At 43.2% G+C, this 15,456-nt stretch overlaps 1 protein-coding gene across 1 annotated transcript in view; it reads left to right on the forward strand.

Annotated features, from left to right (window-relative positions):
• Nucleotides 1–15,456, forward strand: part of SORCS3 (sortilin related VPS10 domain containing receptor 3) — a gene marked incomplete at its 3' end in the record, with an annotated part of 288,234 nt that overhangs the window by 227,540 nt on the left and 45,238 nt on the right. Inside the window, exons 12-14 of the mRNA XM_082053085.1 lie at nucleotides 1,370–1,446; nucleotides 1,555–1,646; nucleotides 6,338–6,445. Of these exons, the coding sequence (XP_081909211.1) occupies nucleotides 1,370–1,446; nucleotides 1,555–1,646; nucleotides 6,338–6,445 (277 nt within the window). The remainder of the gene's footprint in view (nucleotides 1–1,369; nucleotides 1,447–1,554; nucleotides 1,647–6,337; nucleotides 6,446–15,456) is intronic.

Below are 15,456 nucleotides of genomic sequence, written 5' to 3' on the forward strand. Positions count from 1 at the left end.
GGGTGAGAACAAATTAATTTAGAGCAGGCCTACATTTCTTAGTGAGGCTGGTCACTGTGGAAATTTTAGCTCTGGAAGCAGAAGCAAGATTCTGACCTCAGGGCAGGGTAGAGAATAGGATAATAAGGCCTATTCAGAGCATGTGCAGGGGTTTCCTTGGGCATCTCTCTCTCGCAACTATTGTTGGATGCTCAGAGGTTCCAGAGACCAGGGATTTAGTCCAAGTTCATTATTTATACTATATTAAGATATATCACTGTAAGATTTGAGGTTCTCTCTGCCACCCCAAATGAGCGACCTTGGAAAAAACACTGTTTCAAGCTAGAGCTTTCTGTTGCATTGCTTTGATGTGTGGCACATCCATTCACTAATGCATGGTGGAGGCAGAGTAGCCCACCCTCTAAGGCTGTCAGCAGAACGCTTTCCATTATAATGGAAATTACAAAATTAAAATTAAGAACTGTACCATGTAACCAGTAAGTTTAAAGTCACAATTTGGGACAGCTAGGTCAATGAGAACAATCAATATTGTCTAAAATCTAGTTTCTTTCTCTCTGCTGCAAAGTCATTTGGTCCACTTTCATCCTCTGAACTGTTTCTGCCCCCAGGTGAGGTTCATAGCTAAACAAAAAAAGATTTCCTTCAAGTGGCACTTATATTTAATTACAATATAGTCCTCATTAATTGCAAACAATTAGGAAACCCAGGAAGAAACTCTGTTTATTTGGCTGCAGGTTCTGTGATCAGTTTGAGCATTTTGACAGAATCTTGGATAGGCTTCCTAGCTCCATAATAATGGGCTTCAGTGGGGCCTGGTTTTCAACTTTAAACTCAGTCATATGAGTAGCATCCCTTTGGATGTTCTCCTTTACACAAGAAGTAGAGACAGAGGTAATTACCTTACCCTTGACAAAGACTGACAGATGACAGGGATGCAACTCACCAGCCAGAGCACAAAGACTACAAGTTCAGAGAAAAAATGTGTATGGAATAAAATATCTGGTAGTCAGGGACAGCAACTACTATTCTGCTGCAATTCTGATGATTTGTATGCACCAAATAGACATGAGGTTTCATACACAGCTTTTCAAGTATGTAGGTCCTTGCCCAGAATAGGTCTTCCTTTAGTGGCTTGCAATTATGGACAATGCAATCTGTCGGGAAAATAAGCTGCTAATACTGTTTCTCCCTGGTGTGGCACAGCTCTTGTAAATCAGTCTTACCACCTGGCCGTGGTGTTGTTTGTAGATGAGAATAGAATCAAGAATAGCAAAGAAGCACTGGCCAGGCCAAGGGCTTTTGATTTCCTGGAAAAATGCAGTTCTGTGTTCATCTGTACAAAAATGGCTGACACTTGTTTGTGTTGCAGGCACTATTGGCTCTGAGCTTTCCTACACTGATGTTGGTGTATTCATCTCTTCTGATGGTGGAAATTCCTGGAGACAGGTATGTTTTCCAGAGCAAAGGAAAGCATGGAGCCTTTTGCTATCCTTCTTCTGAGTTTTCCCTTCCCAGTGAAATGGAGCACTCACGCAGTACCTGATTTGTTTGCAGATCTTTGAGGAGGAATACAACATCTGGTTCCTGGACTGGGGAGGGGCACTAGTGGCCATGAAACGCACGTCAGTGCCCATCCGACACATGTGGTAAAGAAACTTGTTATTTTGAGAAGGTTTCCTGATGTGGATAAGCTCACAGTTGTGCTAATGTATTTTGTGTTAACTGGTCAACATCTGCTAGTGTCTACAAAATGAGCAGCTGAGAGCATTCTTATCTGCATTTTACCATCATTTTAGTTTTGTTGATTAATACAGTGATTATTGTACCATTTATATCTCTAAATTGTACCATTTATATAATGGCTACACATGTAATCATACTCATGCATGAGTTACTCTTTTCACTAGTCATGTGCTATGAGACTTCAGGTGGCGTTTCTTTCCCACAGACACATACATACTGAGTAAGAATTCCTCTTTTGTGCTTCAGGTATTTCTGAAAGCATGTGTCCCTTGCTTCTGCTTTTTATTTACATGATTTGGTATTAAATTGGTAAGATGAGGAGAGGAGAGGAGAGGAGAGGAGAGGAGAGGAGAGGAGAGGAGAGGAGAGGAGAGGAGAGGAGAGGAGAGGAGGAGGTGTTGATAAAGACAATAGAGATACGTTGTCAATGTTGTTGTCTCCTATAGGATTCCACTATCAGTTTCCAGAGATACACTGGTAGTAACTGAATAGAGTTGGGGGTGGAATAGGGCAAAATGATTTCTCAGTCGAAGATACAGTTTTGCTATAAATGGGTTATAACAGTCTGAGCACTAAAGATACTGCTCAATATTATCCTCTCCTTCACCTTTGCCCCTCTCAATCCTGCACCAGCTAAGCATGGGAGAGAGGCATTCTGAAATTCAGAATTCACCTTGTTTACAGAAAATGTGTGTGGTAGCACCACCATCAGTCTCTGGTCTTGAGCGAAAGAGGGGCATAGCTAATGGACTGACCTACCCAGCTTCTAATGTTGTTTAGAAGTCAATGATTTAGAAATAACTTTCAGAGACAAGTTTTGTGTTTCTCACCACAAGTTTGAGTTGTCTCTCAGCTTGATGGTACTAAGCGTATGTCATGCTCTTCATGCAGAACAGGAAATGTGGCCTTCATTCAAATAGAAAAAGAAAGTGATGGTGTTTGACAGTAGTGATGAGTTGTTGAGATCTTCTCTACCTCAGTCGTTTTTGTACAAAATCCTCCAGTTAAATTACAGTAATTCAGAAGCTGGAAACCTCAAGACAGGCTGTCTTTACCCATGACAAGGTAATGTTCCAGAGGTGTACCTTAGGATTATTAATGACTACTTTTTCAATATGAAAAACTTCTGGACTTTATATTCCTTACCTGTCAGATAACTCTGGGATGGCTGCAACCCAGGTTTCTATTAGAGTTTGAATATGTTGCATGTGAGCACATTTCTTTACCACTCAAGCCAATTAAATGACTGCTTTAGTTTTGGTGTGACAGTGGATTGTTAACCACAGGATATATTGGCTCATATTCCCAAGGCTTTGTGATTTTTCTAGGATCTTCTTGAAACAGGGGGACCAAGACTTCTCTACGAGGTGTGTGCCTCCATGTGGGATTACAGGAAAGTCATTACACGCAGAATGAGAGTTGTGATCTTTGTCTAGCTTTCTAGTGTTCAGGAAACAGGTTGGTTGTTCCATCATAAACAAACTTCTTGCCGTCATAACATAATATAAACAGCTGTACTGAGTCAGAGCCAGGGGTTAGTCTAGGCCAGCCCCCTCTTGCCAACAGCCTTCTTAATGACATACAGAGGAGTGTAGTAACAGGGCTGACCCATAACGATGCTTCCAGCAGACTCCAGCTTTCTGTCTGTGGTTAGAACGTGGTGCTGTGTTGACTGGAAACATTTGCCTCTGATAGGTAGCTTCTTCATCATGACTATACCTGAAGTGCCCTCAGGAAAAAGACATCAAGACCATGTCCAAGTCTTTAGACCTAACCAAGTATAAGCCAACACAGAAAAAGAGTGTGTTAGCCAAGCATAGGTGTCACCAGCAGTAGGTACAACAGGCTGTGGAAAGTTGTGCTGAGGAAGAGTGAAAGATGAGCCACGTACTGAAAGAGATGTAAGTCATGTATTAACCATTTATGACTGTATTCTTCAACCCAGGTACGACTCTTTTAATTGTGTCTTACCTCATGAAGGCTCTTTGGATGTAAAAAGCACATTATGTACAAGTGCCTATACTTAGGTTTGGAGGAAGTTCTGGTCACAGATTGATTTTCTGTAGGAGCTGAGAGCCCAGTTTGCCTTTGCCTACTTTACAGAGGTTCCTTTCAGATGTTTTCCCTTTCCACTAAGTCTCATGAAATGGCACGTGCAGTGCTATAAGTGCCCCACCCACTCTATTAAATAAGTAGTGATTTAGAGCTGTTATCAATAAGCTCCAACAGGTTTCCTCCAAAATTGTATCCTTAGGGACTTTGGAATTTGCTTCATATTGCCTTAGTAGGCACATGTTTTATGGGCAGGAATGGAACAGATTAAAGGGTACATGTATATCTATTACTTCTCAGGCTCAGACATTGTACAATAAGTTTCATCTTGGAGAAAAGAGAGGCAGATAATTGAAAAGCCAAGAGAACTTTAGCTAAGCTAATGAAGCATGCTGTTCCTCAGAAATTGAAATGCTATTTAGATAGATAAGTATGCAAGCAGAACAGCATACAAATGCACAGGTGTATGGGAAGATACATACATTTAAATAAATAGATTTGGGGCAGATAAGCTTTTTATATGCTGTTGTACTCCCAGCTTTCTGTCTTTGGTCTATAGTCAGCTTCCTATTCTGGCAGATGTGCATTGTGATTCAGTTGGAAGTGTTTTGCTCGGTGCTGTGAGAGGCAGATACTTAAGGAATGGTGACTGCAAGCCTTGGCTTTCCACACTAGAGATCTGACGTTGGTGTAACCCATTTTTTGTAGTACATGTTACACTGGCCTCCTGGTCATTTGGTGGCATCTCAGATAGTGTCCCTGATGCTGCCTACTTGGAGTGGGGAGAATTCAGTTTCCAGCAAGACCTTCTGAGACAAATCCAGGTGCTCAGATTCATGTGCATACACACACACACACCTCCCCCAAAAACTTTCCTCACCTGGAAAATGAGAAACTTTTTTTACACTCACTTTAAAATGGAAATCGTTTCCTGCTATTCAAAGAAGTCTGTGCCATTATTGTCTTTTTGGTAATGTCCACTGAGAGTAATCTGTCAGCTTTCACAGCCCAGGGTACCTTGCAGAATTATGGAGAACTGTGTAATGATGCTGCTGAGAGAGGATCAAATAAGCTTACAGCCAATAAACCTTTGCATTTCTCTGTTTGTTCTTTTTTGCTGGTATAATTTGGAGCTGGAATTCTGGGCAAAAATTTTGCAGGAGCGGTTATGTGGACAGTCTGGGAGCAGAGAGAAACTCTGTTGCTTTCAGAAATATAGATGAGCAGCAGCCCAGGGAGCTGTCTTGTGCACACCCTCCTCTGTCTGTTTTCTGCGCTTTTGTGGGCACAGGCTATGAGGGTGATGCCAGGGCTGGTGGCTCCCAGAGGGCTGGGAAGCCAGGAGCTGGCAGAGGTCCCTGTGACAATAGGGCAGGATCTCACAGCCAGGGCCCATCCCACCACCAACCCAGGAGTGGGGCAGCCCCAGCCCTGGGCACCAGGCACCTCACTTGGTGACATGGACAGGCTGAGGTCAAACTAGGATGTTAGGCCCGTGGCAGAGCTGGAGCCTGGCACTTCTGTGGTGTCACTGGGGCTACTGGACAGTGGATGAGGTGGGGGATGCGATGAGTGAGGCTGGGAAGGGCACTGAGGCAGAGGCCACCGGAGTCCTGACCCAGTCTGTCTGCTGGTGTAGCCAGTTAGGCTGTTCATTCGCTTACTCCTTCACAGTTGTCAGAGGTAGAGAGGTTGCTGGGGTGTAGCTGAGAGCAGGGTTTGCTAACTCTCCTCTGCTAAGCTAAAAGCCTGTTGTACTATAATTTAACCAAGACCTTGTCAGCTGGGTTAAGATACACATGCTCTTTGATAAAAACAGAAAGTAAGGCACGTGGTGGTTGTGGGTAGGGACAGGTGATCAAAAGCCACTGGATTTACCTTGCCTTGTGACTGACAGTATGAATACTCTCAGCCTTTCAGAAGCGAAATGCTTTAATTTCAACCAGCATACAATTTTGCTTTACAGCTGTAACAGGCAAAGAACACCCAGGCTAACCACTGTCTGTGGCTCAGTTTGGCCTCCTTCCTCCACCTCTCTGCAAAATGGAGACTACTTCTGAGATCAGATGCAAAGAAGTATTAGTAGGGCTAGAGAGATTGTAGCTTATGCCATATGGCATTGATACACACATGGGTTGAAACATCCAGGAGCTGGACTCAGTGATTATAGTCAGTCCATTCCAACTCAATACATTCTATGATCCTGTGATGTTGACAACAATTTTCATGCATTCAGGTCAGGGCTGCTTATGCTCTGAGTGATGCCTCATGTGAGGTGCTATTGCAGATCCAGAAACAGGACTTGGCAATGTCCCTTTATCCCTTGTGGTCTGGTGTACATCTGGATCAAGAATACCCACCTCCTTATTGCCAGTGATTATATTTTCTAGGCTTTGGTCTTCCAAAGTACACAAACAGCATGAATTAGTAGGCTGGGAAATGGCAAATATTAGTCCTTGTCTATAAATCTAGCTGTTGGAACTTGTGGTTGCTCTAGAGTAAATCTTTTTATGCATATAAATCTTGTCTGCTTCTATTCCAGGGTGAGTTTTGATGAAGGAAGATCCTGGAGTAAATACAGTTTCACATCAACACCGCTTTTTGTGGATGGATCCCTTGTAGACGCTGGCATAGACACCCAGATAATGACGTAAGTATAGCAGTTCTTAACTTTTTAGAAATGCGATGGCAAAAGGGGTGCATGGAGATCCCCAAGTGCATGGTCAGGTTACAGATAAGTTGTGATATCACCATCCGTGGAAATTTTCAAGCTTTGGATAGATGAAACCACATCTGCCCTGATCTGTAGTTGGCAACAGTCTGTCTTGGAGTAAGAGCTTGGAGTAGTGACATCCAGAGGTCCATTCTCATAAATACTGCTGAGATTGTTTTCCTTGGATCTGATAGCCCAGGGACTACAGTGCTCTTCAGGTGTCAGAGATGTGTATGGTTGCACCTAATGTCAGTTGTGTGTGTGCTCCAATCTCAAAATACAGCTTGGCTGTCCTTTGAGATTGCTGCTGGGTATGAATATCCCCAAATCCCATTGCTCACTATCTGTATCGTGGACTGTACATCTGATTTTTAGCTCAAGGTAAAGGTGGTCTCAGTTTACATATGCAAAACTGAGCACAGAATAACCTCCCTGGTCTGGGGTTTAGTATGCTATGATTCACCCATACCATGGAAGGAAGAGCCTGGGATGGCATTGAATGTGCTTGGACCTTCCTCCTCCCAAGACTGCTGAAGCACTGGGTAAGGCTGGTGGAAATGGTGGAGTCATGTTGGCCCAAGAACAGGCCAGGATCTAACTTTAACAACTAGGGAAGAGAGGGAAAGCAAGGACTAGATGGACTGTCTTCATTGCTTGCAGAGATGCTTTCTTACCTGTATTTTCTCTGAGCTGGCTGGAACAGTTTTCTGAAAAGGATCAGAAAGCAAGGTGGCTAAGATGCCTTAGACTGAGGCACACCTGCAAGGCGTATCTGCAGCAGCATGAAGGAGTGCCTTTGGCTGATCACTTCAGACACTTGCATCACTCCAACTTATGGGCAGAAGACATACTGTAAATTTCACCTTGCAGTCAGTTTGCTTTTCCTGCTTTCTGCACTTGCACCTGAAGTTCCTGCAGATTTTCAGTACTTGCAAGAGAAAAGAGATTCAGGCCCAGTATATTTTCTTCTAGACTTCAGTCCATCTGCCTACTTCAGTGACAGAAATGCGTGTGTGGATCTTATTGCTGGTGTCACAGGTAGTGATGGACTGAGAGTAGACTGCTGGGTAAGCTTGTCATCAGTTTCTGAGGAAGCTTGGATCAGATAACAGTTGAGTGTCTTGGGCATTTCTGCTAGTGATTTGAATTTATTCCAACTGGTTTGTGTGATTTGTGTTAGTATGCCTTTCAAAAACCAGACCTACATCAGCCTCACACAAACAGAAGCTACTGTGTGCTGAGGAGTGCCCTGTACTTGCAGATGGGCTCAATTTAGCTGCACGGGGCTGAGGGAAAATCCTCTTCTGGCAAAGGGTCATTTGAGCTGGCTGCTTTGACATTTATGCCATGACAGAAGAGATGTGCTCATGCTGTAGTCTTGGGAGGATCAGGAAAGTGTACTCAACTCCTGCATAGCCCATCTGTATCTCCTGTGCTAAAGTTTCCTGGGAAGGCCAGGCTAAGTAATCATGATTATCATTTACGCCTATAAAGCATAGGAGCAGCACTCTTAAGTTTGTTCCCAAACAGTACTGAGGCAGAACAAGTCAGCCAACCATGGCCATGTCACAGACAGATGTTGAGATTTTATCACAGTAGAGGTGGTAACAGTTCTGGCAGGGTTTCTAGATTTTCCTTTACTCCAAAACTATGCCTTGGCTTTGGCTTTTTCTTCATAAATGTGGAGTACTTGTTTATGTAGAAGAATATATCTGCTGACTTGCTATCTGCAAATATGGCCCCTATTTTTGCAAAGAGCAAAACCCAACAGCATATGATATACCTGTGAGCCTTTTCACAAGGCTGCTGTAAGCATCCCATTGGCGAAATACATGACAATCCCCAGCCGAAGATTGCAGCCTCCATTCTGTTCAATCTATGCTTTTTTTTCCAAATGCAGTAATAATGTGGCACTTTCTGTGTTCGTTAAAATGGGGGTTTTCTCCAAAATTATTTGTGCAATGCACAATGTGTATGTGTAACTTCACACAATCACAGACAGACACACACGTGCAGAGAGACAGATCTGAGCTCAAATAAATCTGCGTATCAGCACCTTCGTTGAAATCAATGGAGTTAACCAGTTTCAACTATCTGTTGATTTAGCCTATTTACTTTATAAATCAATGCAGTTTTCTTTTGAGATCACAGTATCACAGTATGTTTGGGATTGGAAGGGACCTCAAAAGATCATCTAGTCCAATCCCCCTGCTGGAGCAGGAACACCTAGGTGAGGTCGCACAGGAACATGTCCAGGCGGGTTTTGAATGTCTCCAGAGAAGGAGACTCCACAACTTCCCTGGGCAACCTGTTCCAGTGTTCTGTCACCCTCACTGAGAAGAAGTTTCTTCTCAAATTTAAGTGGAACCTCTTGTGTTCCAGCTTGATCCCATTACCCCTTGTCCTATCATTGTTTGCCACCGAGAAGAGCCTGGCTCCATCCCCATGGCACTCACCCTTTATATATTTATAAACATTAATAAGGTCCCCCCTTAGTCTCCTCTTCTCCAAACTAAAGAGACCCAGCTCCCTCAGCCTTTCTTCATAAGGGAGGTGCTCCACTCCCTTAATCATCTTTGTTGCCCTACGCTGGACCCTCTCCAGCAGTTCCCTGTCCTTCTGGAACTGAGGGGCCCAGAACTGGACACAATATTCCAGATGTGGTCTCACCAGGGTGGAGTAGAGGGGAAGGAGGACCTCTCTCGATCTACTAACCACCCCCCTTCTAATACACCCCAGGATGCCATTGGCCTTCCTGGCCACAAGGGCACAGTGCTGGCTCATGGTCATCCTGTTGTCCACCAGGACCCCCAGGTCCCTTTCCCCTACACTGCTCTCTAATATATAATCTCCCAACCTATACTGGAACCTGGGGTTGTTCCTGCCCAGATGCAGGACTCTACACTTGCCCTTGTTAAATTTCATTAGGTTATTCCCCGCCCAACTCTCCAGCCTGTCCAGGTCCCGCTGGATGGCAGCACAGCCCTCCGGCGTGTCAGCCACTCCTCCCAGCTTAGCGTCATCAGCAAACTTGCTGATAGTACACTCAATTCCCTCGTCCAAGTCGTTAATGAATATATTGAATAATATTGGCCCCAGCACTGACCCCTGGGGCACTCCACTAGATACTGGCCTCCAACTAGACTCCGCACCATTGACTACCACTCTCTGGCTTCTCTCCCTAAGCCAGTTTGCAACCCACCTCACTACTCTATTGTCTAGACCACACCTCCTCAACTTAGCTGTGAGGATGCTGTGGGAGACTGTGTCAAAGGCTTTACTGAAGTCAAGGTAGACCACATCCACCGCTCTGCCATCATCCATCCACCTTGTTACATTCTCATAAAAGGCTATGAGGTTGGTCAAGCATGACTTACCCTTGGTAAAGCCATGCTGACTGCCCCTAATAACCCTCTTATCCTTGATATGCCTTGAGATGGCACCAAGGACAAGCTGTTCCATTACTTTCCCAGGGACAGGGGTGAGGCTGACCGGTCTATAATTACCCGGGTCCTCCTTCTTGCCCTTTTTGAAGACTGGAGTGACATTTGCTTTCCTCCAATCCTCGGGCACCTCTCCCGTTTCCCAAGACTTGGCAAAGATGATGGAGAGCGGTCCAGCAATGACTTCAGCCAGCTCCCTCAGCACCCGCGGATGCATCCCATCTGGACCCATGGATTTATGAATGTCCAGACTATTTAATTGCTCCCTAACCCAGTCCTCATCGACTAAAGCAAACTCCTCCATTGACCTGGCTTCATCCAGGGTCTCAGGGGTACAGGGCTCCCCAGGACAGCCTCCGGCAGAGTAGACAGAGACAAAGAAGGCATTCAGTAATTCTGCCTTCTCTGTATCTTCTGCCACCAGGGCACCCACCCCATTCATCAGTGGGCCTACATTGCCTCTGCTGTTAGTTTTATCTGCTATGTATTTGAAAAAGTTCTTTTTGTTGTCCTTGACCCCTCTCGCCAGCTGTAATTCTAAGGAGGCCTTGGCTATCCTAGCTGCCTTCCTACATCCTCTAACAGCAGCCTTATATTCCTCCCAAGTGGCTAGCCCCTGCTTCCATGACCTGTAAACTCTCCTCTTCTGCTTGAGCATACCCAACAGCTCCCTATTCAACCACCTAGGCCTCCTGGCTCCCTTCCTTGACTTCCTACGTGTGGGGATGCTCTGATCCTGAGCGTGGAAGAAGCAATCTCTGAATGCCACCCAGCATTTTAAATCTAAGGTTATTGTTACTTATATCTCTGTAGTCTTCTAATGGAGGATGTAAGAAGTGAGTTATCTTGCTGAATATTTGGTATCAGCTTCGAGTGTTGATTCTTTTTCTTTTGAAATCTTTGTGGGTATATTATTATTATTATTGCTGTTGTTACTGGTATTGTTTTTATTATTACTGTCACCATTAGTAATTTTTAAAACTATTCTTAATAGCCTGTTAAAGCCATATAGAGAAATTTCACATTATACTTGCCATAGATGTTTAGAGAAATTCCTGTCCACAGCATTAAAAGAACTGAGGAGGAAGGAGCCCATTTATAAAGCCCATATGCAAACCATTTCTATGCAGATCACTTAGGTATTTCTCACAATGAGAATTTTAGTGAACTCATCTATAAGGGCAGCATAGGATCATGCTGAGTTTATGGAAGCTTTGGCTGAGAAGAATCAATGCCTTTTTATTGCTACTGGCCATCCTCTGAACTAAGATAAGATATGCTGGTTGGACGTACATGGATATTGTGTTTCTGGGTAGAAATGCCAATGATTTCAAGAAGCTGATGAGAGGAGCACAGTTTGAGATTAGCATCTGATGATGATTAGCTGATGATGGGATCAGTGGGAGCTCTTAGAGTAGAAGCAGGTCTGAGGCAGAGAGACCAAGACTGTGCTCATATTTGTGTGCTGCCAAACTGGGTAGGTTAGTGGCTTTCATCCTGGAAAACGCAAAATATTTCATCTAGTGGTCTCGGCTGATTCCTGTCAGGGACAATTTCTTCCATTGATTTGTATCAAAGTGGTCTGTGTTCACCTATTTCAGAAAAATAATATTCTGGAGAGAACGTGTATTAAATAGTCATTATACTCCAACAATTACTAACTTATTACATTATTAACAATATTATCATAATACTATCTTATTAAAATCAGTATATCAGTAGAATGACTATTATTGCCCACCTTCATTTTGTGGCACATCCTGTGAGGGGCTCTCTGGCCTGTAGGAAGCAGCTGCAGTTTTAGCACTGAATTTCATACCACTTCATGGTTGTTATGTGAGGAGTTGCAGTATCTGTCTGTATTGTACGAGCATCCTAAGCTTTTTGGATCTTTTGTGCTTCGTGCTTTATATACATGTCCTAAGAGAATGCTAAAGAACTTACCAGTGTAGTAAAATCTGTAGATTTGCATGTAGGGGCATTATATGATTCTGAATATCTTAGAGTACTTTGAATTGGAAGCTACTTTTAGTGGGGAATTGGACAAGATATCTTGCAGAGGTCTGCTCCAACATAAATTATGGGTTGGGCGCATTCTTAGGTGACCCAATGAATGCCTAGAAAGCACTAGTCTACAGGTTTCTAACTTCTGTCCTGTGGCCCTTGCTGGCAAGTGGTCTATCTTTTAATGATGTCACATTCTGATGGATCATATCTAATGTTTCTGTGTTGACAAGCCATAGGGCAGCATGTTACTTGCTTGAGGTTGACCATCAGGGGAAAGGAATGAGATTGTATTCCCTTCTAGTCGACTGTGATATATCGAAACAGAAGCAGTATTTGCTCAAGAAAATTACTAGTCTGTACCATTCAAATCAAGAGACAAGATGTTTCTGTGGGTCTAGATTATGGCTTTATGCTGTTCCAGCTCTGACTTGTAGTTGTTACCCCTGCCACTTCATCTCCAAACCTACATAAAGAGAAATAACCTTTTTTCATTCACAGTCCTGCAGAGCTTTGCTATCATTTTAGTAGACCCATTATATGTGTGTGCACAGACACTCATTTATAGATGGGGATCATTACGTTTGTCTGTGCTGATAAGTGTATATTTATGTAGACACACCCGTGTGTGTATATAAATATATGTGTTTCTATGTGTGTATACTTGATGATCCATATATATCTGTGTACGCATCATTGAGCATTAATGTTTTCAGTGAGAGGATTTAATACAAGCTGGTCTGCCAACATTGCTGCGACTGCTGCCCTTGGCTATGTGTATGTTAGAAATGTAATGATTGTAAATGAATAGGTTATGAGCCCTGGCCCTTTTGAACACCTTCTCCTTTACATGGCCATGCAGCTTTACCAGAGATGAAGTGGGAGCATTTTTTATTCCAGGAGACCCATAAAACTACGGGCAATCCATCACTGGGTGGCAAAAGAGTGGGGCAAAATTAATAAGTAATTGAGAAATGTTGTAAAAGGTAAGATGGAGACCAGAAGAAGTTTGATGTGAGAAAGAGAGCATTTAGAGCACAGGCCATATTGAGTCAGACGGAAGTCCCACTAGCTTGGTTCTATGCTCCAGCAGTGGCAAATAAAGAGTGCTAAAAATATATATTTTTAAAAATACATTATTCCCTTCTACAGTTTTCTTATTTACAGATATTTGCAAATAAGTGATTTTCTTGGCCACAGAATCACAGAATGTTAGGGATTGGAAGGGACCTCAAAAGATCATCTAGTCCAAGCCCCCTGCTGGAGCAGGAACAACCAGATGAGGTTACACAGGAAGGTGTCCAGGCGGGTTTTGAATGTCTCCAGAGTAGGAGAATCCACAACCTCCCTGGGCAGCCTGTTCCAGTGTTCTGATACCCTCACTGAGAAGAAGTTTCTTCTCCAATTTAAGTGGAACATCCTTTGTTCCAGTTTGAACCCATTACCCCTTGTCGTACCATTGGTTGTCACCAAGAAGAGCCTGGCTCCATTCTTGTGACACTTACCCTTTATGTATTTGTAAACATTAACAAGGTCACCCCTCAGTCTCCTCCAAGCTAAAGAGACCCAGCTCCCTCAGCCTTTCCTCATAAGGCCAAATATAGTATTCGTTGTATTTCTAAGATGTTCCTGATTTTTTGTATTTTTTGAGTTTGTTTTTTTTTTTTTTCTCCCCTAAATCCCTTTAAGAATTTAGCAGTCACATTATCCTGTAGCCAGGCGCTCCATGAGTTAACTTATTCTGAAGAGCTGACTGACTTGTGGAAGACATCAGCAAAGTATGTACAGGCCTGAAGGCACCATGGACAGATTCTGATTAGCACTCAACTGATATTTGGCAGATTGGGTAAGAGAGGGGCAAGAGCTCCCAGGTCCAAACTCCCACTAAGTTCAAAATTACATGGGAACCAAGAGTCATTTTCCTGTCACTTTCTGATAAGGTGATTATCATCTTTAAGCAAGGCAACATTGGCTGCCTTCTGCTCAACTCTTGCTGTCACTTTTAAAAGCTGATAGAGGAAAGAAAATTACAAGCTGATACAATGTCCTTGAAAGATTCTGCCCCTTTGGCTAGGGGTAGGGACCTGCAGATCTGCCACCTCCGAGTGGTTGTGCTGAGAAAAGGTGAAAATAGAGAGGCGACAGAAAATAGTGCCTTTGCTGGGATGTGGCCAGAGGGGCTTGGCCTTCTCCCTGCTGGGCCAGTCTTTGTCCTCCATAGCATAGCTGGCACCCCCGCCTGCAACCTCAGCAACGTGGCAGAAACACACAGAGATTGTTCTTCCTAGAAGGAACTGCGTTTCTTGTCCAACATGTTTAAAGAAAAGGCACAGACACAGTGTTCCTCAATTCCTATGGCCCAGCAGAAGCCTTCAAACTCTCCTGCCATCAATCTGGTCTCTTTTCACTTTACTCTGCTTGAGAAAAAGAGAAAGAAGCTGTCTGAAAAAGAAAAACAGATTTTTGTATCTTCTGCTGCTGAGCTCAACAGAGGATTTGGTGAAGAGGGAATCTGGAGGAAAGATTTCACCAGAGGTCTGTAGAAAGCTATATCCAAGTTGCAGCTCTCAGTGCAAAAAACAACAGAAGGGATCATGTACGGGGGCTGTTGTGGTGAAGGATTTTGAAGTCTGCCCTTATTTATTTATCTTCACTTCTTTTGGGAACCAGTGCTGACCAGTCAGCCTGTGCCTACTCTCAGACCTACCAAAACTGTCGGGTATTTGAGAGATTGGAAGGCAGCTTTCAAAACTCGGTTTATCCAAGCTGCGTAGGTACTATTAGATACCTAGAAAGAATGGGTAGGTTTTAATTGTTAGTCCCCATTGTGGTTTTATTTTGCATTTCAGTTTTCCTTTCTTTTTATGTTTGTTGCTATATCTGTTTGTGGTGCAACTGGCTTTGTTATTGGCTATGGATTTTACTGCAAGGCTTTGATGTGTCCTTGTGAGTTCATTGCACTGTCCTCACTCATGGGCTGTGCAAACCGCAGTGTGTAAACCTACGTAAGGACTCTTCAGAACGGGATCCATGAAATTAAGATGAATCTGTGAAAATAATGACTGCATGCAGACAGAAAAGTAATATTTTTTACTTGATCTGAGAACAAAAATTACAAATATAATTATGAAGTTAGGAAACCAAAACGATTCAGAGGATGTTGGCATTTGCTATAGTGAGCTGCATTTCTGTATCATCTCATCTAATTTCAAAACCTTCTGGAAGTAATTAATAGCTGAGAATTTGCAAGCAAATGATCAATGTGCTAATGCCATCAAGTGACTTTACAACGGACAAGAAAATGTGTGTTATAGGAATTCACATTTTATCCCACTAGATGATCAGTTTATACCCCGGAGTAAGACAGTTGATTACCCATATCATTATCTTTGTTTGCACAACTTAAAAACAATATTAATGATCACAAATTAATCAGTGTCACTTCTTCCTCTCATCTTCCTCCCTGCCAGAGAAGTACTGTATTTGTTTGCTTTTGGATTG

Source organism: Streptopelia decaocto (genome assembly GCF_964273445.1).
Source record: "Streptopelia decaocto genome assembly, chromosome: 5".
NCBI lineage: Eukaryota > Metazoa > Chordata > Aves > Columbiformes > Columbidae > Streptopelia > Streptopelia decaocto.